The 23,355-nt window shown below is 41.6% G+C and overlaps 1 protein-coding gene across 4 annotated transcripts in view; it reads left to right on the top strand.

Moving 5' to 3' along the window:
- Positions 1–23,355, top strand: part of CREBBP (CREB binding lysine acetyltransferase) — a 127,483-nt gene continuing 104,128 nt past the window's right edge. Inside the window, exons 1-3 of one of the 4 annotated variants that reach the window (XM_079121343.1) lie at positions 88–226; positions 21,793–21,881; positions 22,566–23,278. In XM_079121343.1, the coding sequence (XP_078977469.1) occupies positions 21,842–21,881; positions 22,566–23,278 (753 nt within the window). In that variant the 5' untranslated portion in view covers positions 88–226; positions 21,793–21,841. Of the gene's footprint in view, positions 227–18,465; positions 19,070–21,792; positions 21,882–22,565; positions 23,279–23,355 lie in introns of those variants that run through there. The other 3 variants (XM_079121342.1, XM_079121341.1, XM_079121344.1) reach the window with 3 other exon arrangements.

The following is a 23,355-nucleotide window of genomic DNA, read 5'->3' as shown; positions in this document are numbered from 1 at the left end:
CTGAGATTTGGCCGCCGCCTCCCCCACCCGGCCTGCGCCCTCCTCGGCCGGCCCGCGCTCCCGCTCCCCGCGCCCCGGCTCGCAGCAGCCGCGACCCCCGCCCGGCCCCGCGCGCGGGGCTGCTTCCGCGAGCGGGCGAAGATGGCCGAGAACTTGCTGGACGGACCGCCCAACCCCAAACGAGCCAAACTCAGCTCGCCCGGCTTCTCGGCGAATGACAGCACAGGTGAGCGGGGGCCGGCGCGCTGTCAGCGCCCGCGGCGGGCGGGCCGGGCGGGCTGCGGCGCCGCTCGGCGTGCGGGTCGGGCCGCCGTGTGGGCTCTGCAGCCCGCCGAGTGCGGACTGGGAAGTTTCTTGGAAGGTGCGTCTTGGAAAGCGCTGAGCAGTTATTTTGAAAACTTTTTTTCTGGGGGGGTCACCTAGACGTTCCTTTTCCGAAGCCCCAAACTCGGTTAGAAAGATGTCATCAAAGTGTCTGTGGTGTGTTTCATTTACATATCTAACTTTAAAAGAAAGTTGGCACTTTTTTAAATCCCTCCGGACTTCAGGCTCCCTTTGAGCTTGCGTTGCGTTTACGGTGTCGATGTAAAAAAAAAAATGTCTATATATACACACACACACACACACACACACACACACACACACACACATGAAATGATTTCTATTTTTCAAAAAATTAGCAGTACATCGACCGAGTCATCTTTCCCCCCTCATTAAGCAGTTTCCTTAGAAACTTTCTCGTGGATAACGATATCAGGTGTGCAAGCGTGCTCAGTTCATTCAGTCCCTGAGTTGTCCAGGGCTGGTTCCTGGGAACGTTACCAGCGAGTCCTGCTTCCTCTTCGAAGCTCTCCTCTGCGGTGGAAACCCGGCGCTGTTGCGAACGCTGCCACCTCGGCGCAGCCAGGCTCCTCCAGCACAGTCCTGTAGTGGCAGCATCCGAATCAGTTTCTGATGAATGGGTCCAAATTGAATTGCATTGCTGCCTTCAGATTCGCGCTAGACACAGCTGTTCAACTTGGAACTATTTCTGTGACTGGCCACTAATGTATTAAAAAAATCTGTTTCTACTGTTGAAACAAAACTTGAATTTTGTGGCTTCAGTGTGAATACAATTCCTGGAATCCAGCTGTGAAAGGTGTCATATAATGTTAAGTTAATGTAGAAATGAGAGAAGTGATTTTTTTTTTTTAAATTAGTCTAAAGGAGATTCTTGTCGAATTTAAAATGTGTTCACTAGTGAGAAGGAATAAATGATTCTCGGATATGTAAAAGTCACTGATAATGCCTTTTTTCCAACTGGTAAAAAGTCGAATTTGACATTAATTTTTTTAAATCTAAGTAATGATATGAGAAATAAGGAAAAACAATAGATAAAATGCTTTTCTGCAGAACAGACTTTATTTGCTTCCTTAATCTCACCATGTTTGAGTGCGAAATCTTCAATTATATGAAATGTAGATAATACCAGGCAAGTTCTTATAACTACTGTATACATCCAGCTGTTTCCAAGATGTAGCCCAAAAGATGGGGCAGTTTCTGCTATTGGGTGGTCAGCTATTAATGTGCTACTAATCACAGTAGAGCTTATCAGAAAGGACTTTCCACAGTTAACCACTTTCCTCCCTTCCTTTCCAGTTTTGAGACTCAAAAGTTACAGGGCAGTCTTACTTTTCCAGATGAGGAACAAAAAGTCACCATTTTTAATGGCTCTGATTTAAATCATCCAAAAACTAAAATGATCATATTTAAATTGAGTCCTTGGTTACACATAAACCACTATCACATTATCATGAAAGGTTGTGTTAGTGTGGACTCCCAAGGAATAGATCATTATTGAGCACCTTAAACAAGGGGAAACCTTCAGGAGTAACCAGTAGTCTAAGACATCCAGTAATGAGACAGACTGAGCTCTTAAGGATGCATATTAAGCAAATAAAGGGCATAAGTGTTTACATTAAGTACATTGAAAGGAGTGAAGACTTTTGGTTAGTTGGGACCGAGGAGCCTTAGAGTAACATTCTTGAGGGACTCAATCTTTTTTTAGTGAGATGTCTGGGCTTCCAGGAGTTTATTGAGCCAGGTAGAGCAAGATTTGTGTCCTGTGCAACAGATCAAGTTTGAGGAAGGGGAGCTCTGTGCCGGGGAAGAGATGCAGGGTTGGAAGGAGAGAAAGACACCTGCCTTAGAGCCTGATAAACAGGAGCAATATAGACTGTTGTGGGGACTAACCTGTGAAGCCATTGGTATTCCTCTGGTGTGACTGTAGGGATGGTAGTGGGCATGAGAAGAGCTCGGCCCTGTTTGTGGAGCTTACCAACCAGGGCACTGCCTGCAGTGTACTCTAGTAGGACCAAGTGGCCTCTGAGTGGTGAATGCCATTGCCACTAGGTACAGGCAGTAGTCACCACTGAAGGCTGGGGAGAGCTTGCAGAGAATATGTGGAAAGAGAAAATGTGCCCCAAAGATGGGTAGCAAGAGAAAGAAGAAGAAGCAGTACTTGTCACCCACTAAAGCAGCAGCTCCAGAGTGGCAGAGTTTCATGGTATCAGATGTTGATGAGGTAGCATTTTCTAGTTGTACATTGAAGTCTTAAACATTGTCACAGATGGAATCTTCCTTTTCTTGGCACCCTTTAATAAGAAGTGGGGATTTTGTGTTATCCATACTATGTAGTTGATTATATATTTTAGTTCTTTCTTTAATACATCCAAATTAAAACAGCATACCACTGCCTTTGACAGGGATTCATGCAGAACAGGATAGGAAAAATAAATGCCTGAGCAAGTGGTAGACTTCTTTCTTCTTTTTTTGGTTGACTTTATTGTGGCAAAATTTGTACAAGTAAACAATTTAAAAAGTTTAAAAAATTGTTTTGTGAAAATGGAGCATAGGTGTATTTCATCCTGTCCTAAGCAGTTGTAATTACATTTTATAATGTGAATGCTCTTTTGAAAACATTTAATTTTTAAAGAAATGAGGTCTTGTTATGTTGTCCAGTCTGGCTTGGAACTCTTGGGCTCAAGTGATCCTCCTACCTCAGCCTCCTAAGTAACTGGGACGACTCTGCACCAGATTATGAATCCCTTTAAATGCAATAACGAAGTGTATTGAAAGAAAACTTGTGGTGGATATGGTTACCAGCCCACACATCTTTTAGAGCCAGATGACAATCTTGGTTGCATGTGCAGTACTTCATGCAGATGACAATCTTGGTTGCATGTGCAGTACTTCATGCATCTGAATGCTTTTCTCCCTGTGAGCCTCACTCTGTCCTGGGTGGGAAGAGAAGAAACTACTACTCCTGTTTTCTGGGTGTGAGGAAGCTGGCTTCAGAGTTGATCTGCCTAAAGCTACAGGAAAGGTCAAAACCAGAACCTAGAATTCTATATATTTATTTTGTAAATCTACATTTGTAACCATTGAATTTGCTTGAATCACAAACCCAGGAGACTGTGGTACTTGGCACGTTTCAGGACCATCACTTCAGCCAGTTAATTAAAAACCTATAGAGAAAGTTTATAACTGGCTAAGGTGGTTTGGGGGAGCAGGGTGTATTTTTCTAGCATGGATCCCCTTTTTCTGGTTCTGGTGTTATCCTCCATCTGAATTGTGTGGGCTCACATATCTATTTGCTGCAGGGGATAATTGAAAAGTGCTAAAGTTTTACCTCATTGCCAAGTCCTGGCCTAATAGGGAGAAAAAACTCTTAGAGACTTTTGTGGGCCAGGACTTCTCATGACTTTGCCTAATATACCACAGTGAATTCCACCTTTATGTGTATGTAGAAAGCACCAATCAGAAATAACAAAAAGAAGCTCCCAGAGTAGAGGGAGGTGGGGTGGGAAAAGCGGGGTCAGAATGGGACTGAGTGGAGTAAATCAGATTCCATGCTTGTAGGAGTTTGTCAAAATGAACCCACGTACTGTGTATAACTATAATGCTCTAATAAAAAAGGGGGGGATTTTTGAATAACTTGGTGAGGGGAGAATGCCTGTGATTTGACCCCTCATGGGTGGAAGCCAGCAGAGTGAAGCATTATGTGTGGGGGTGAGGCCTCTGGCAGAGCAGAAGATGGGTGTCACTCCTTGCTTAACCTCAGGGTTGATTCTGATTCCTAAACATAATTGAAAATGACTTATAAAGAACTGAGGCTCAATCCTGTAGTTGGAAGTTGATGCTTAGTACGTTAACCTGTGTTTTTACACCTTTAAGGTCTGAGTTTGCAGTTGTGTGTTAAAGTATGTCTTTACTTGGGCCTCTACAAGTGCTGATTTTGTATTTGTACTTAATGTGTTTGAAAACAAAATTGTTAATGGTTTGACTGAAGTGCGCCTTACTTTGTTTAGATGAAATGTACCTTATTGTGAGTTTGTAAAGACTAGGAAAGCTTTCCAGTCTAGTTCTTGGGGTCACATTAGTGAGGGCACCACCTCTTTATCTTACTCCAACCAGCACTTGAAGTGTATTCCAGGAAATTAGAGGGCATGCTAAGAGGTGTTTCTCAAAAAAAAAAAAAAAAAAAAAAGTTGTGCTCAGAGGCTCTTGGTTCTATCTGAGGACTGCAGTGCAGACTTCCAGAGCCGCCTTGTGTTGCGGGGTACCGAATCCTTGGGAGAAGGACTAGAGTTTGTACCATTCACAAACCTTGTTAGCAATAGAACCCCTTTTTTACGTAATATGTGGACCAGCCAACTTTTTCTATAAAAGGCCAAAGAGCACATATTTTTAGCTCTGTGGGCCATCTGGTCTCTTATTGCAACTACTGTACACTGCCATTTTGGCAAGAAATCAGCCATAGATAGTATGTAAATGAATGGGTATAGCTGCATCTCCTAAACTTATAAAAACTGACGTCCAGGAGATTTGGCCATGACTCTACTTGATAACCTTGATGTGATGTAGGATTAACCTGTTTGAGAGTGCTAGGCTGTTCTCTGAGCTCTGCTGTGTGCTGGCCTGGACACTCACCAGGAGGTGAAGCCAGGGGGCAGTAGGGTGAGATGAACACTTTGAAGTTTAGTAGGAGCCTCTTCCTCTGTCTCTTTTGTTTCTCTTTAACAGTTTTGTGCACCATTTAAAATCAAGTAATTTTAACAAAAAGCCAGGTAACTTCATAAACAGATTTTTGGTTCTTTTGCTGGCCATTTTGCTTTTTGCTGCCCCCAGTGGCCTCCACAGTATTCTCATTTCTCCTATTTCGTGCGCTCAGGCCCCCAGCGTCCTCCCTTTCCTGTGAGGCTAGGTGGTATGTAGTTACGTAGAAGCTGGTGTAGAGCTTTCCTGCAGCTACCTTCCTAGTACTGGGCATAGTGTCTGGCCCAGTATGCCCTCAGAATATCTGAGGCAGTGGGGGAGAATACAAGGTTTGTGTCTTTCAGAGTTCTCATAGTTTTCTTCAGAGATTTTGCTGTTAAGCTGCTGCCACCACTTTTGGTGTCCTTCGTTTCCTAATCCTGAGTTCTGTACCTGAATGCTCTCACCCAGCGACCTTCTGGTTGGCCTAGAAGTGCTTTGGTTGGAGTGTGTTTGGGGCCCATTACATCAGATCACTGAGCCTCAGTTTCCTCAGCTGTAAAATGGAGATCATAATGATTTCCATATCAAAGGGCATCTGAAGTGGACTGTGGGTGGTGTCTGGAAAGTGCCTGACCTGGAGCTCAGTGAACGACTTCTGGTACTTGCAGTCACCAGAGAAAGTGGGTGTGCCTTGTCATTACCCAACTTGCTACGCATGCTGACCCAATTGGACTGAGATCTTTTGGTCAGTAATTCTGGAAATGGTGACAGTAGTCTGGACTGCGTGACCACAGAGGCCCTTTTGCAGGCACATATGTTGTGTAGCCCTTTACCACACGCACAGACAGGAATTCCGTAATCAGTGCCATTGATTTTTGCCTCCATTTCAATTGTGTGTGTGTGTGTTTTTTTTTTTTTAAGTGAGAACATGATGGCCATGAAATTTTAAAATTAGAAAAACTTAAGTTATGTCATGTGTTCTGAAAATACTTAATTCTGAAACATTTCATGGACTATTTAAGCAGTAAATGAATATGTGATTCTGTTTCTTGCTGTATATATTATAACTCAATTTGAGATACCCATTAAGCAATAGCAGTGTGCCAGAGGATTCTGGTAGATTCCCTTCAGTAGCTTAGAACATTGTCAATAAGACCTTGTGGCAAAACTTGAGAAAAGAATGTCAAAACACACTCAGGTAAAAAATGCCAGAATCAGAAAGAGCAATCCAAAGAGAGTTGCATTTATTTCCTGCAGAAGTTCAGGGCTGGGTGCTGAGGTGGGGGCCTTGAGTAGTTTGGTGCCCCTTCTCTCTCTGCTGCCTCTCCAGCCTCTTCTGCTATGCAGGCAGGCAGTTGGGTAAGCCTGCTTGTCTTCTTGTCCTTGTGGGTTGGGAATAGCATCCTGGTCCTGACACTCTTCTGTTCTTGGATGTCACTACAGATTCTGACCCTCTTCTAAGTCCTCTTCTGGTTGTCCCAGACAGTCTCTGGGAAGCCCTAACACTCCTGGGCATGCCCTCTGGCTTAAGCACATGTGCCCTGTGCTCTCTTCAGGCCACTAAGACCTTCTCTCTGTGTGTGCATCCCTCCTCTTTAGAATATATCCATCTTCCATGGGCTTTGGTGTGGCCTGTCCATAGCTCCTGCTTCAAGTGGGGAAGAGATCTACGCTCTGTATTCATGGCGTTCAGGAGAACTCCGACACTGATTAGGATTAAGCATTGCACCAGTGCCCCACAGGTACTAAGCTTTCACATATTCCACTCTCTCTGGGAAGTGCTGGAAGAGGGAACACAGGGTCCTGCAGGAACTTCCTGGAGTGGACATTCTTGCATTAGAGCTTGGACCTTCTCAAAGGGGTCCAAGTGTGGTGTTTATAAAAGGTTGGAGGGAAGACGTGGAAGTAAGCAAAGTTCCCCTTGCCCTTGTTAAAGTTCTTAGACCATGTAGAGAATGACTGTTGCTGCCTTTGGAAAACTGCCTTCAGGGTGTTTTCTGGTTCTAAATTTAGGAAGCAAGACTATTTTTGAACTCTGTCTAAAAGTTGAATTCTTTTTAAAATTTATCCTTAAGTTAAGTGTTGGCTATTGACCTCGGTGACGTTTCCCCTCCCCATGTTTCATTTACATTAATCAAAGGAGTGTTTAGTCCGGCCATCCCCAAGAACAGTAAAATCTAGTGGTGAATACTTGCTCTTGAGTACCTTTGCCTCCCTTCCTCCCTTCCCTGAGCTCTGGGTGTTCCATCTGCTACCTCTGTTAGTCTTTCTAATTTACTTTATTGTACTTATGTTCCTTATTGGATAGTAGATACTTTTTGGAGCTGCATCTAAATCAGTCTTTTGAACTTAAGTAATCTATAATCACAGAAAATGAACTATGTAATGGGATTGTACAATTCTGTTTTGGCACAAGTTTTCTTTATAGTATTTAAGCTTCTCCTCCTTCCCCATAACTAGTTAGGATTTTTCTTACCCAAACTGCACCACCTGTACATGTTTTAACTTTATAGTTAGACTATCCAGTGAAATATCGAGAAAAATAAGCAGCTTTTCTTTATGACAGCCTGTGGAGAAGGCTTGTACAACATTTCAGCAAAGCAGATTTTGGTCTTTGATTACAAACTGAATGATGACTCCTAAGGAACTATAGAAACCTAATAATTAGGGTTTGCTTTGACAATTATGGACTACAAGAGCTTGACCCAATTCCTTTGGATTAAAATATTTTGAGTATTTGTCGCCTGATTAAAAGTAGAACCTCGTAAGCATGACTCAGAGTTGAAGGAAATGTCAGAGCTTTTTATACTGGGAGTGCACAGCGCGGTACTTGGGAGGGAGTCCTAGCTGCAGCTTGGTGGACGCACAAGCCCAGCTCCCAGCCTAGCTGCTCATGACAGGCCAAAGGCCAAAGGCTTCATATTTGAGCTTTGGGGGACAAGGGTCATGTGCCCATGGATGCGTGAATGTGTGTGTGTGTGTGTGTGTGTGTGTGTGTGTGTGTGTGTGTGTGTGTGTGTGTGTATGAGGGGGGGGAGATGTTTCTGCTGCTGCTGCACTCCGCTTCTGCCTGCTTTGATTAACTTTGTGTATGCTGGGCTACTATGGTGCCTGGCATACAGCCTATTGAGACAGCCATTATTATTGTTCATTTGTGTGGGAAAATATCAGACATCACCTACTTTTTGGGCCAGTGAGGATTGGGATAATATATGTGAGGACCTAAGCTAGAACCAGACCTGTAGAAGCTTCATGCTGAAACAGTGAATAGGAAGCTACTGCCCCTGCCTGTTTTGCTTCTAGTACCCAGCTCTAGTGCAGTTTCAGTTTCCAGTTTGCAAAAGAATGAATTAAGAGCTAAGATTCAGGAATCCTACAAGATTGGCAATAGTTTGATTTACCTTAATTGATCTGTGTTGACAGTTCAACTGTTCTTCATGGAAAATTGACATCTTAACTAAATGGAACTTTTTCTAGTTGTTGTTTCAGAACAAGGACTTGATTTATTTTAGGTTAAGACTTAGAGTGAAAGAAAAAACAAGTACAGAGATATGGTAAAAATCATCTTTCTTTTTAGAAAGCAGAGTCAGAGGAGAGAATGACTTTGGAATCACTGTCCAGTTTGGTCAAGTTGACCGGTTGAAAGGAGTGCCAGCAAGACTTTATTCCTCTTTGGTTTGGCTCTCACTAATCCCAAGAGGAGTGGATTCTGCTGCAGGCTAAGTTGTGAGAATTTCCTTTTCCTCCACATTCGAAAATGGGAAGTTCTTTCAGTGGAGGTTATTCTTTTTTCCATTATCCTAGATATTTTAGGTGTGGTTCTTTATGTTTTTTGTTTTGTTTTGTTTTTTACTAGTAGAAATTATCCCATGATGGACACAGAATTTCCCTCCTAATTTGTGGCTATCTTTATACTTAATCTTAAACCTTTAGTAAATAACCTTTAGTGGAACTAAACCAAAGGCATAAAATGTTGACAGGTTTTCTGTGTCATTTTGGTTTTCCTCTACTGCTGTGAGCATTGGGTTTTGTTTGAAGAGCAAGACATGTCCATAGTTTAACTTATCTTGAAAAATCTTCAGGAAACCATTCCAGTGATAGAAGGAGAAGTCAGTGTTCTAGTTCTCACTGATGACTTTCTTAGTCTTTGGTATGTGAAGAAAAAGCATTTCTTCTCAACAGCCAGAGGAGATCTGGGCATTGCTCTTGTTTGAGAGATGACATTGGTGATAATCTCTGGGTCCACACTGGCCAGTAGTACTGTCTGTCTCAGTGGACATATTCTGTGTTTGCACCACTGAAGAATGGAATGATGAACCACGTTTGTCGTTGTTTCTTGAAATGTGACTGGTATGCTACAGGAACTAAATTTTAAATTTAAAAAAATTTTAATTAAATAGCCCCATGTGCATAGTGACTACTATGTTAGTACAGTTCTAAGTACATGTGCTTCTCCTGTTAGCTGAATTTTTTCCTCTAAGATAATTATGAACTGCATGAATAATAAGAAGTGCTCTTTATGGAAGACATTTTCAGAATTTTCATAGCTTTAGTTACTCTCTTCATGGTTATTCATTCAGAAAATATTTTGTAAACAGTTGTGTGGACCCTGATGATCTAGTGGGGACATCACAGGCCTGGACTCTGCCTTCTTGTGGTTCGGGAAAAGACAGTTCCTGGGCAGCCAACTATAATCAGGTGTGACTTCAGAGAGGAGGCATTGAGCATGGCAGTGTACAGGACAGGTACTAAACCTATTCTGAAGGGCCTTAGGAGGCCTCCTGGAATGTGGAAGGACTGAAGCCTAAGGCTAAAGAGGAGATGGCAGGTGGTACTTTTGGGCATAGGGAATGGCATAGATAGCAAGTGTGAAGGTCTGGAGCTGTAATCTCTTGATTGTTGTTTTCATAGTTTTTATGAACATCAGTTTGCTTTTGGTTTATGTTCACTGGGCCACCAAAATTTAGGCAGCTTCCTGTTGCCTCTGTGAAGGTAAGAGACTGATGGCATAGTCCTGCCCTGGGGGAGTTGATTGGGCCTGGGATCCAGTATCAACTCTACTACTTTACTATTTCATTTAACAAATATTTCTGTGTGTATTATGTGTGGGTCATTCTATTGGGTTGTGGTGATAACAGTGGTGGCAGAAGCTTCTCTTGCCTCATAGAACTCAGAATTGACTGGTAGTCCCCTCCAGTGTCTTTTATCATTCAAATGGAGGTCAGTGTCTGTCCAGTGGAGCTGGGTGTTTCAGGCTGGGTGGGCAACTTGGCAGAGAGGGGACATGGGAGCTCATTTTAAGGAGGCAGGTTGGGCATCTGGAGGTGTGAAGTAGGGTCAGCAGGAGGCTTGAATGTCAGACCAGGGAGTTTAGGTCTTTTAGAGCTTAAAGAACAAACACAGTTTTGGAATACTGACTGACCTTGCCCATAGTGACTAGGGGGCGGGGGCACTGACTGATTTGTTTTCCAGACATGTATCAGCTTTTTCCAAAGTGTACTTTTCCATCCAAGCTCAGATCTGCAGAGGATTGACAACTGCCTCCCTGCCCCTAATCCAACTTTTGGGAGGAAAAGAGTCCCATGAAAGCAGTTTAAGAATCAGAATAAGGCGGGTGGAGTGCGGTGGTGCATGCCTGTAATCCCAGCGGCTTGGGAGGCTGAGGCAGGAGGATCGTGAGTTCAAAGCCGGCCTCAGCAAAAGCGAGGCCCTAAGCAACTCAGTGAGATGCTGTCTCTAAATAAAAATATAGAATAGGCTGGGAATGTGGCTCAGTGGTTGAGTGCCCCTGAATTTAATACTTGGTACCAAAAAAAAAAAAAAAATTAGAATTACTGGTTATATTGAAGATGTTATGGAATTTTTGTGCAAACAGGTAGAATTTTTAAAAAATGTTAAAAAGCTTCTTTTCGAACACATAATATATTCATGTGGTTCAAAATTAAAAAAAAAAAAAAAAAAAACAACTTGGTGAAAAGCCTTCCTCCTGTCGGTCTCTGGAATCACCTACCCCTTCTCACAGCAGCCCGCCTCAACTGTTGGCTCAGGTCTCATCCTGGAGATGTGCTGTGTGTCACTGAGCAAATGCAGTCTCAGCATACTGTTTACCCAAAGAGCTCCTATGTGATGTTCTACTCTGAGTGCATTTTGGACTGATAGATATCTTAGAACTATTAGAAGTATTAGTATCAGAAGTACACACTTCATTCCAAATCCTACTTTAAAGGTGAAGTGTTTTGGTGCTGTACTTAGGTAAATAACAAAATAATTTTAGTGTTTTCACTACACTGTATAAGTAGGAAGAATTGAAGATTTAAAAAAACGAATTTCGTGTCATCTCAGATGTTAGGGGTTTTGTTACTGTTACCAAAATGTGTGTCATGCAGCCAGTTCACACTAGTGGTATGCTTATGCTTTCTTTGCTCCAGAAGAGAGTCTTAAAACCCGACTTATTAGTTGATATACAGATATCTGTAGCTTAACAACCTATACCAAGCAGAGTGAAAATCAGTTTCTTGTTTGGTAGGCTCTGGAAGAACATTCATATTAACCTCAGACCTTTTCATTAATTTAGTAATTAATCTTGAGATTGTTGACACCAAAGATGACACCAAAATCCTGTTGAAGAGAGAGGGTTGAATAATTGAGGCTCCACCTGAAAAGAGATTGAGCCCCCTGCCTTTGCAGAAAGATGGAAAGGGAAAGGGATGGGTACTACTGAGGTCAGGAATTTTGAGAATAATTGAATAAAAAGTCAGGGTGGAACAAAGGTGCTAACAGATCCTTTTCCAGGAGTAAGAAGATATATGCTAATGTGTATACCATGTAAAAAATTTTCAGATGACAAACTCTGGATATTTTCAGGAAATTGAGGAACTGAGTATTTGGGGCTTTTCTATCTTTTGTTTTATATTCTTGCAAGTGCTCTTTTAAAAAACCAAAATCTGGACTAGGGATATTTTTCAGTGGTAGAATGCTTGTCTAGCGTGCATGAGATTATGGGGGTTCAGTCTCCACCATTTAAAACACAAGCAGACACACTCACAAGTCTAATGAAAACCTAGTTAAAAACAAATCCAAATCAGAACATCCTTTTTTTAAAAATTTTATTTGTTCTAATTAGTTGTGCATGACAGAATGCATTTATACATTTTGATACATCATACATAAAGAGTGTAGTCTCGTTTTTCTGCTTATACATATTTTAGGATCACATTGGTCATGCAGTCATACATGTACATGAGCAAACTCCAATTTGTTTTGTATGATTGTTTTATTATTTATTTTTTGCAAGCTCCATTTTTAACAGAATCTTTTTATAAGAGGGTTTTCATTGATGTTCTGGAAACTACAAGTCCTGACAGCTAACCACTGTTTGAGTATTTTGAAATGATGTCAGATTTTTGAAGGTGAGAAACACTTATTCTGCTACTACTTTGGGTACAGAATGTTACATGTAGATTGTCATGTTCCTTTAGAAAAAAAGAAAGTCCATCTTTAAAGTGTTTTTTTCTTTTCCAGCCTTCTAAGCTTGTGTGAACACCAGAGTATTTTAAGCTAGTAGTGAACCCATTTAAGATTTTATCCTCAAACTGCAAACCAACACTTCTGCTGGAAACTGGAGCAACTGGGACTATTCCAGATGTTCTCACCAGGTGCTGAAACTAATAATCTGGGTCTGGACACCCCAGAGGAGGGGGTTGCCTCTTAAAACAGCAGTTTCATTTACTACTTAGTAAATGGCTCAAAAATTCTAGGTCTGCTTTTGAGGGCTTCACTACCTCTCACCTTGTTTGCCCATGTCACCCATGTACTAGTTCTTGCTCCCTTCCAGCGTAGATCTGTGTTCCAGCACATACTGTTGTCTTCGTTTTCTTCCTCTTTCCCCTTCCTGCCTTTTCCTTGCAAACTGAGGTAGCTGCTGTGCACATGACCTTAGATGTTGGCACAGGGAGAACTTTGTGTCTTAACAGTATTCTGGTATTCTGTTGTATGAACTGTGCCATCACAGATTTTATTGGCTCCGCTAATGGATACTTGGGTTATTTCCAGTCTTGTCCTCTCTCAAGCAGTGCTATAAAGAATAGCCCTGTGAAGTTAACTGTACATGTATATAACAATTCCTAAAAATGGAATTCATGGTTAAAAGACATATACATTTGTAATTTTGATTTCACCAAACTTTCCTCCAAAAGCTTGTACATTGGCAAAGTCTTAAAAGTAGCACACCTGTGCTCTGTTTAAGCATCATTGGAGGTTTTATGTATTCTTTATTAACATAGTCTAGTAATTAGCACTTCCCCTGGGGATTCTTCATCATTTTGTGTCATGTAGTCTTTTCTGATTTATCTTTAGTGGGGTGCTTTTGAACTTAAGGCATGGATTTTCTATTTTTGGCTTTGAAATAGTGTATACGTTTCCTTATGCTGTCACCTAAGTTTATGTTCATGTTCAGAATGCACTTTCCCCCTTTCTCCTGACTTGGTGCTCCTGCCTGCCTGTTATAGCTCACAAGTTTTTGGCCCAAAGACCTGGTCCACCAAGTCTGCTTGCTTGTCCTGATGTTTGACCAGGGCATCTGAGGTCCTGGGCCTGCTCTGCAGGAGGTACATTCTAGCTCAGCCTTTCCTCATTCTCCAGTACTGTTTTACCAGGATAATCCTTTCCCCCAACAGTTTACTAAGTTGCAGAGTAGGCAGGCAGCTGATGATAGTGCTGAAGTGGGGTCTTGGTGCCTCTCTCAGCCATGGTCAAGAAAGAATAATGAGGCCTTTCTGCTGTTCCTGTCCTAGACAATTGGAGTGATTTGTAGGGGCTGAAAGGTCATTTACTGTGACAACCGTCCTCTGTTTCACCCTGTTACCTGTGCAGCTTTGTCCATCCTTCAGCACACACACCATGCCTGGGAAACTTAAGTTGTTGCAGCTGTCTGAGAATGGCACTTTCTCTCTGACAGTGTACAGAATGAAAAGTGTACAGAATAAAAATAGAAGGCCCAGTACATTTCCAGGTGGCATGGTTTAGAGTCCAGTATAACAGAGCACTTTCAGTTGTGTCCATCTTGGATTCCTGAACAAAAGATGAATGGTCAGCATTCAGTGAGGCAAGGTTTCCTGGTACCTGATGCAGAGTGGCCAGGAAGCACATCAGACAATGAAAAAAACAAAATACTGAAGTTCTGATAGTAAGTGATCACATGAAGTAGAGTTTACCTTTCCCAAGTCAGGTGATTCTTGAAAATTGTATAAAGTGTATTTTTTGATAGATCAGGTATTTCCCCCTGACTTACATTTTAGCTTCTAAGGTTCAGTAGTTGCTTTTCAGTGAGTTTCACCTGGTATCTTAGCTTAGTTTCCTTCACTCCCTTCAAACAGTCTAGCTCTGTATTTTAAAGATTTAAGTGTACCTGCTGGACAGGTTTCCATGTAAGAGCACCCCTAGGTGGATCCTTTTGGGACATGACATTCATCCCATAGTTTAGCCGTACACTCAGGTTTAATAAGTTGAAATGTTCAGCCTTCAGCACAGCACTTAAGTTTACGCTGCAGGCTAGGGGTTGGGCTTTATTGTCTGTCATCTGCTATGCTTTGTCTGTGGAACAGTGTTTGGATGGACAGTTGCAATGATCCTCTCCAGAAGTCCATTCCTTTTTAGAGAATCTTTTACCTGATCAGGTGTGTGGATCCTGAGATCTTGGAAATCTTTTCCTTGAAATTCACCATAGCAAAGTAACCAACTTATGACTACTTAGCTTGCTGTCTTAACATTCCTGCCTTGTTTGGAACCTTCTTTCTTCTTTCTCAGTGTTCTTTCCTTCATTTTCTACTCGGAGTTTGCCTGTTATTTGACGTCTTCGTGAATCTTTACCCCATTCCACTTGGCTGAGAAATATGATAACGTGTGTTATCAATTTAAGTTTGTGACTAGGTGTCTATGGGTTGTCTTCCTCAATTAGATTATGACTCTCAAGGGAGGTAGACTTCTAGTCGAGTCTCAGTCCAAGTCAGTCCTTCCCAGAGGAAAGACCCACTGCGGGGGCCAGGGCAGGGGGTAGTGTCAGTGACTATCCAGCCAAGTGGAGCCAACCTCCAGTGGCTTAGTGAGGTCCAGGGAGGAGGGGTGTGACTTTTTTTGCTCATATTAGATCACTCTTCAGAATGAAGTAAAACCTCATTATTCTGTACTAATTAGTGGGTGGTGTATCTGCATAAAAGAAGCCTGAATTACAGAAGATTTTAGAAGGAATTTGCTTTAATTATTTCCTAATAGTATTATTAAAAAAAAGTTATATGTCTTTTGGGAACTTAGTTTAATTGCCTACATAGTACTTACTTATAGTGGCATAAATGCTAATATAACAGTTCTTTCTCTTATTCTCCCTCTCCTTTGTGTTTTCATTCTCCATTGTTGGGGAGTTATTCCATTATATATTTGTAGAATCCCTAAGAATTTTCAAAGAAAATAGGGTTTAATTCTACCAGAATTGCTACAGGTCATCAAAGCTGAAGATAATAGCAGGGCTGTGCCACAAAGATGAAGTGGTTTTTGAGTACCCACTTTGTACCCAGCATGGGTGCCCGGTCCTTGACAGGCATTTTCCTTAGTCCTCAGTTGTCTTGAGAGATGAGCTTGTGACTTGGTGCTGAGTGCCATGTACACATTGCAGGATGGAGTTCTTTAATTCACTGCCCTGCAGGACAGGTGCTGCTTTCTGTTTTCTCCCTGAGAAAAGCACATGCAGGACAGGGAGGCCGCAGCAGTAATGACAGTTGTGATCTGAAATGCAGACCAAGTCTCCTCTTAGTGCATCAGGTAGCACTTCCATGTTGTCTAATTAGTAAGATCTTGATAGATGTACTGACAAAGTCCAGTATGGTCTCCAAGTTGTCTAAGAATTGTAACCCTGTGAAAACGTCTGCTCTTCTGTCTTCAGATATGAGCTTCTCAGCATGCCAGACCCTTGTGAGATCCAGTTTTGTGTTTTTTTGGGGAGTATCAAAATTTGAAACTGACAAGTAAAAATTGCATGTTTTATCATATACAAACATGATGTTTTGAAACTTGTAGATTGTGGATTGGCTGCATTCAGCTAATGAATGTTATGTCTTACCTCACTTTGTGTCCAGTGGAGACTTAGGAATTAAAAATTCTTCTTGTAAGTTTTTCCAGGGTGAAAATGCTCAGTCTTGAAAGATTTAAGAGAAGCATTTGAATAGTCACTTATAGTACTAGTAATGCCAAAAGAAAACTGAAAGAACTCTGAAAAACTCTGAAGAAAGCAGACCATTTTTTTCACAGAGAATAGGGATGCTAGAGAGAAATGAGGAGTGGGTGGAGAGAAAACATACTTGTGGGAAGGGAGTTTCAGACTCTTGTAAGTAGAAAAATGTGAACACACAACAAAATGGCATCAAAACTTGTCTGTAGTTTATTTCTTACGCTACCATTTCTTACTACATATAATCTTTGCATCAGTTTTCATTGATGCTGAGGTATAGCTGTAAAGCAAAATGTTCCAGAACGGTCCCCTGGAAGATAGAGGGGTAAAGAGGCAGATGGTTAAAACAGTGTAACATTCCAAGAGAATTCATTATTTAATTCTCTTTGTTTCTGTTTTCAGAATGTACTAATAAGTGATTCCCACTTTATATCTTTGACTAGCTAGGGGAGCAACTTATTAAAATGATATAGTGTATGTTTCCACCATAACTGGTGATTTTCTCAATAATTCACACGTTCATTTAGCACATAGATGCTTATTGAGTGCCTGATACACTCAGTATGCATACTTATTAGTACGTACTAAGTACTTTACCAAGTAGACAGTGAGGAGCCAGGTAGCCAGCATCCCTGCTTCCATGGAATTTATGCCTTCCTGAGTTTGCATATGAAATTGGTAGTATAATTTTAATTTCTTCAGTATGTCTGTAGAGTACAGGAGTTCATACTTCTGGCCAGTTAGAAGATATAATAGAATGGTTTGTCCATGATTTGATATTAAAACCAATTCTGTAATATAGAGAAGTTGGGGCCCCAAATGTAATTCAAAGGATAAAGGTCTTAAGATAGAAAGAGGAGACTTCAGAAAACTAAAGAAAGGTATGTTTTATGAATGATTTTTTTGGCTGGTGCATTTGAAACTGTTTTCATATGTTTTTGACTGGACAGATTGACGTAGCTACTCACCTGGTGATTTTGTTTTTGTTGTTTTGAAATGGAGTCTTTCTGTGTTGCCCAAGCTGGCCTTGAATTGGGGCTCAGGTGAGTCGCTCCCTCTCAGCCTCCCAAAAAACTAGGACCACCAGGGTTGCATGACTGTGTTCATTTTTCCTGATGCATATTTCTGTAAAATGAGAAGCTTTTTTCCCCAAGTATCTGATAGTAATTTGTTCCTTGTTTAAGATGAAATATCACAAGTTCAAGGACCACATATTTGAGGCCAGCCTTAGCAATTTAGCAAGATCCTAAGCAACTTAGTGAGACCCTGTCTCAAAATAAAAAAAGGACTGGAGATACATAGCTCGGGGTAAAGTGCCCTTAGGTTCAGTCCCCACTACCAAAAAAGAAAGATTTAAATTCTGATCATGATAAAGAACGGCCTCACAGCTCATGTGGGAGGTCATTTATCTTTCAGTGTTCAGAAGTGGTCATCATCAGAGCAGGATTTCTGTGTGTAGACTATTGGTTTGGGTTTCCCAGCTAGCAGTGAAATGTCCTTTATTGTCTTGGGTTGGTTATGACTTTCTCTTTTCTAAACCCTTAAATTTTCCTCTTTCCTCATTAGACTTCCCCAGAAACTGGGAAGATGTAGTGTAATGAGAGGGGTGAACTCCAAATTAGTGGTCAGGAAGCTCCAGAAGAGAGAATATTTTTGTCACTAACCATGGAAGTGTGACAGGTGGTATTTGGTATTTGGTGTGTGACCAGGAAGTGTCCTGCCAAGGGCAACAGTCCTGAAAGCAGGGTGACCGTGATCTGTGCATCTTCAGCTTTGCATTCTCTCAGGGCTCTAGTGATTGGCAGAGTGATGGGAATTTACCCTGGATTGGAAGTACTAGCTTTCATCTTGAATCTGAGGAACTTCCGATGACTCAGATTGCTGTTGCTCAGTCTACGTGTTGGGACACTGGTGTGTAGAAAGCATCCCTGTGCATGTTGCAATATCCTGACCTGCCTTCTTAACTCTCTCTTGTCAATTTTTTGAACCAAGAGTATAGGGAAAAGCTATGGGAAGAAGGGTGATATTTAGGGGACTGGGGTTGTGGCTCAGTGGTAGAGTGCTCACCTTGTATGCATGAGGCCCTGGGTTTGATCCTCAGCACCACATAAAAGTAAAATAAAGGTATTGTATCCACCTACAACTAAAAAAATATCTATCTATCTATCTATATATATACATATATATATCTATAAAAGAAGAGTAATATTGAGGGTAGGTATGCAGCCTGTCTTGTCTTTGTTTTCCATCACTTTTTTATTGGTGCATTGCAGTTGCACATAATGGTGGGATATGTTGTTACATATTCATATATACTCACAATATAGCAGTATAATTTGGCCAATGTCATTTCTTCTGTTTCCTCTTTTCTTGCTCTCCTCCCTTTTCCTGGTCCCTTTCCTCTACTCTGCTGATCTCCCTTCACTCTGTCTTGTCTTTTTAAAAAAACACACCTAGTGTATTTTGTATGTGTTTGGACTGGTGGATGAATATCTAGGAATTAATCAACTCTTACTGTACCCAAATAGTTTTTGATGTTTGGACTGAAATAAGGATGAGGAAAGTCTATCAAGGTGGACATAATTTGACAGACCAGTCAAAACTCAAGCTAAAACACTAGCCCAAGAAAAGTACCCAGCTATAAAAAGTGCCCATGCATTTGGTAAGGACTAGAATAAGCATAAATGAAAACTGGTAGATCTGAGAGTGGTAGGTTGATGGGTGAATTTTTTTTTTTTTTCCAGTGCTGGGGATTAAACCCAGAGCCTTGGCATGCTAGGCAGACACTACCACTGAGCTACATCCTAGCCCTTGATGGGTGGATTTTTAAAGGTGAGAAATTTTGGGAGTGAAATTGTTCTTTAGGACATTATAAAATAACCACTATCTATGACGTACGATGTTTTAGTCCAACTTTTACCATGTGACCCTGGAATATTATCCTTGCATTATAGATGAGGGTAATATGATGAAGAGATGAAGCAGTTTGCTCAAGGATCCATGACCAGTTATTAAGTCAGGATCTGAACTCCTGCTTTCAACTTTTCTGTTGTCCTACATCTAGCTAGGGGCCCTGACCTGACCCTGCAGGTTTACCTAACTATTCTTTTGGGGTTGTCTTCTGTTCTTTGGCTTGACACCCTCTCTTTGGAGAAGAGGATGCTTAAAAGGGCCTGTTGGAAAATTCTGCAGGTTGTTCCAGACTCTATAAGTATGAAATATTTGGAGTGTTTGCTTCTAGTTTACACATACTCTTCATCCCCATTCCAAGCAAATATTAAGGAAAGGATCTCTATCTTGGTGCTCTACTTTCTGGTTTGGATGAAATTTCATTTTCATGTTCATGGATTAAGGAGCACTACATTAAAAAAAAACATGTATTTGAAGAATGCTGAGTGGAAAGTGTGTATGCATGTGGACAAAGCCTGGAAGGCAGCAGACAGAATGTTAGTTATGGTGGGGGAATTTTTTAAAAAAAACTTTCTTTGGTGTGATTTGTATCTGGAGACCTTAATAAATCTCCAAATTCAGGACAACATAGCATAAAACTTGTGGACAGACCTGCAGTAGTGGGGCAGTCCTCTGGGTACCACCTGTGCTTTGTCATGGAGCTGTCTGCTCAATCCAGGGTTATTTTCCAGTATAATCACAATGACAGGTCTTAAAGAGGCACCCCAAATTGAGGAACTGTTTACAAAACAACTGGTCTCCACTCTTCAGAAATGTCAGTTATGGGAGACAAAGACTGAAGAGCTTTCTTGAATGGTATGAGATACTCGAGACAGGATAACTAAATGCAATGGGATTCTGAATTGGATCTTGATCAGGAAAATGAATGTGACATTGGGACCACAAAATTTGAGTAAGGGCAGTATATTATTTATATGCTCAATGTTATACTTTCTGGATTTGACAAATGTACTCTTGTTCTATAAAAGGGTGTTCTTAGGAGATACATACTGAAGTGTGTGGAGGGAAAGTATCCTGCTAGTCTGTGTCTTACTCTCAGGGTTCTGGGGAAACTGTGTGTACATGGTAAGTAGTGCATCATTCCTTGTGGTCAGGTGGGGAGAAGTAGTTTTGTATTAGAGATGGTTTGTCAGGCAGAAAAGAGAAGTTCGGCACTGAAAGAAAGGCACTAGTCAGTTCTGTAGGGGAAGGAAGTCTGCATAGCTACTGTGTTCATAGTTATTGTGAGTGGGGCTGAAGTGGCATTTTCTAACCCAAGAGAGCATCCAGAAGAAAGCCTTCCAATCTAAGTGACAGCTCATTGTATTGTGGCTGGAGAGTACTGTGCATCTGGAGGGGTTGGATCCATCTGATGGCCTTTGTGTGTTCTGCTCATCCACAGACATGATATATCAGGATATTTTCAGCTGTGATTATATTAAATCCAGCTAAAATGGCTTCAACCATAGGAAGCGTATTTTCTCATGTAATAAGACATCAGTAGGTTCGAGGATTGGATAAATTCAGCAGTTCATACTTCATAGAGTCAGGTGTTGGTATTTTTCAGTGTGAGAATGGCAATTTCTTGTACTTGAAAGAGGACTGCCACAGACCCATGAGAAAAAAGATTTCTTTCTGAGACTCCCTTACTATTATGCAGGAAAACCCTTTCCAGAGTGATTTCAACTGATAGTCGTTCAGCTTCCCTGAGCTGGGATTTTGTCTCCTGCATGGGGAAGGTGTATAAGTGCTTGGCTACTCTTCCTCCTGTGGCCAGGGAACAGTGCTGCCCTTCCTCAGAGAAACCTCTAAGGCAGCCACCTCAGAACCACATGGGTTTGCTGGTAGTGAAGGGGGGACAGATAATGGGTAAGCAGACACTAGGATCTGCCACCCTGGAGAAGTTCTTAAGCTCCTAAATATGGGCGATGGGAGGGCAGGCAAGTTTTTAAAATTGTGGGGAAGGGGAGAAGCACAGTTAATTTTATTTTTGGTATGTTACATTCCAGCCATTGTTTTAATATTTGTGTACCATTTTGCATGTTTTAATAACATTTTCCTACATTTCTATAGTCATCCTAATTAATAAGTAAATATTTTATAATACAGAGCAATTAAGCTTTCTTTTAAAAAAATTTTTTTAGTTGTTGATGGATGTTTATTTTATTTATTTATATGTAGTGCTGAGAATTGAAGCCAGTGTCTCACACATACTAGGCAAGTGCTGAACCACTGAGCAGTGACTGCAGCCCAAGCAATTAGGCTTTCTGTTATTGTATAACAACAATAGTAGTAATAGGTAATGATTATTGAGTTCATGTGTCACCCATAATAGCACTCCTTTTCATTCATTAATTCATTTAGTTCTCACAGCATCCCTAGGAGTAGGGGCCATTATCACCTCTGGTGTTCAGGTGAGGAAACTGAGGCACAGAAAGACTGAGTAACCTACTCAAGGTCTTATAGCTGGTAAGTGGGAAGCTGGAAGCAAAGCAAAGGATTCAGGTGTAAGCAGACCCAGTTAGTCTCTAACCATCAGGCTAAACTGTCTCTTGGTGTTATTGGCCTTTTCTTTTTTGTTATTGGCATTTTCTTTGCCATTACAGATAATACCAAGGTGAACATCGTTGCTGCATACCTCATCTTTGTACATGAATGTGCAGCCTGCTTGCTGCGGGTTGGGGAGCTCATAGAGGTGAGGGAGTAGAGGTGACACAGACAAGACCACGCGCCTTTTGGGATGGTTATCTGCTCTGTGCTTTGTCCACTTGGGAGTCTTTGTGCTTAGCATTATTCTGTTTGACACTCCCCTCTTAATACAGCTCTTTTTAAACTTCTATTTTTAACTTTTTAGTTTCTGTATGTATCTTTTTTATTAATTTTGGCAGCTTTCTACTTTGAGAAATCACTGATCTTGTTTTCCATTATGGCTTTTTTTAAGTATAATCACTTCAGGTTGAACTTTCATTTCCCCAAATTGCTATCTATCTAACTTGATGTCCAGTTACTTTTTAAATACACATACATTCTTAAAACCATTTTAACATTTTAATTTAGTGCCTTTTTGGACTTCCCATTTATTATCCTTTTATATCTGAGTTTATTCTGATACTGTACTATTAAATTGTTTTAGAAAATGAGAAAATCCAGTAGGGCTGGCTCTCTTCTCATCTTTATTTAATATTTCCTTTTTCAGAACTTGAAAAAATGTTTTTCCTTGTTTTATTTTCCCAAAGTTTCAGATTATTTTGACATTACTCTGAAGGCATCTAGTGTTCTATGTCAAATGCCCATTAGGTTAAGATCATAAGAACATGTGACAGTTGGAAAGCTGTTATGGTTTCTTATTTTCTCATTTCAATTTCTGTTTAATTTCTAGATTTTGGATCATTGTTTGACTTGGAAAATGATCTTCCTGATGAACTGATCCCCAATGGAGGAGAATTAGGCCTTTTAAACAGTGGGAACCTTGTTCCAGATGCTGCTTCCAAACATAAACAACTGTCGGAGCTTCTTCGAGGAGGCAGTGGCTCTAGTATCAACCCAGGAATAGGAAATGTGAGCGCCAGCAGCCCTGTGCAGCAGGGCCTAGGCAGCCAGGCTCAAGGGCAGCCGAACAGTACGAACATGGCCAGCCTGGGGGCCATGGGCAAAAGCCCTCTGAACCAGGGAGATTCGTCAGCCCCCAGCCTGCCCAAACAGGCAGCCAGCACCTCTGGGCCCACACCCCCTGCTTCACAAGCACTGAATCCGCAAGCACAAAAGCAAGTGGGGCTGGTGACCAGCAGTCCTGCCACATCGCAGACTGGACCTGGCATCTGCATGAATGCTAACTTTAACCAGACCCACCCAGGCCTCCTCAATAGTAACTCTGGCCATAGCTTAATGAATCAGGCCCAGCAAGGGCAGGCGCAAGTCATGAATGGATCTCTTGGGGCTGCTGGTAGAGGAAGGGGAGCTGGAATGCCATACCCTACTCCGGCCATGCAGGGGGCCACGAGCAGTGTGTTGGCCGAGACCTTAACGCAGGTTTCCCCGCAAATGGCCGGCCATGCGGGACTGAACACGGCGCAGGCAGGAGGCATGACCAAGGTAAGTGAGCTCAAGTGTTTGCTTCTGCCTAACTAGGCGCTCTTTTCTCCAAGCAACACAGTAACATGGGAGTACTT

Source organism: Sciurus vulgaris (genome assembly GCF_902686455.1).
Source record: "Sciurus vulgaris genome assembly, chromosome: 18".
NCBI lineage: Eukaryota > Metazoa > Chordata > Mammalia > Rodentia > Sciuridae > Sciurus > Sciurus vulgaris.
Note: the sequence above shows the minus strand (reverse complement) of the source record. Positions and strands in the feature narration are given on the sequence as shown.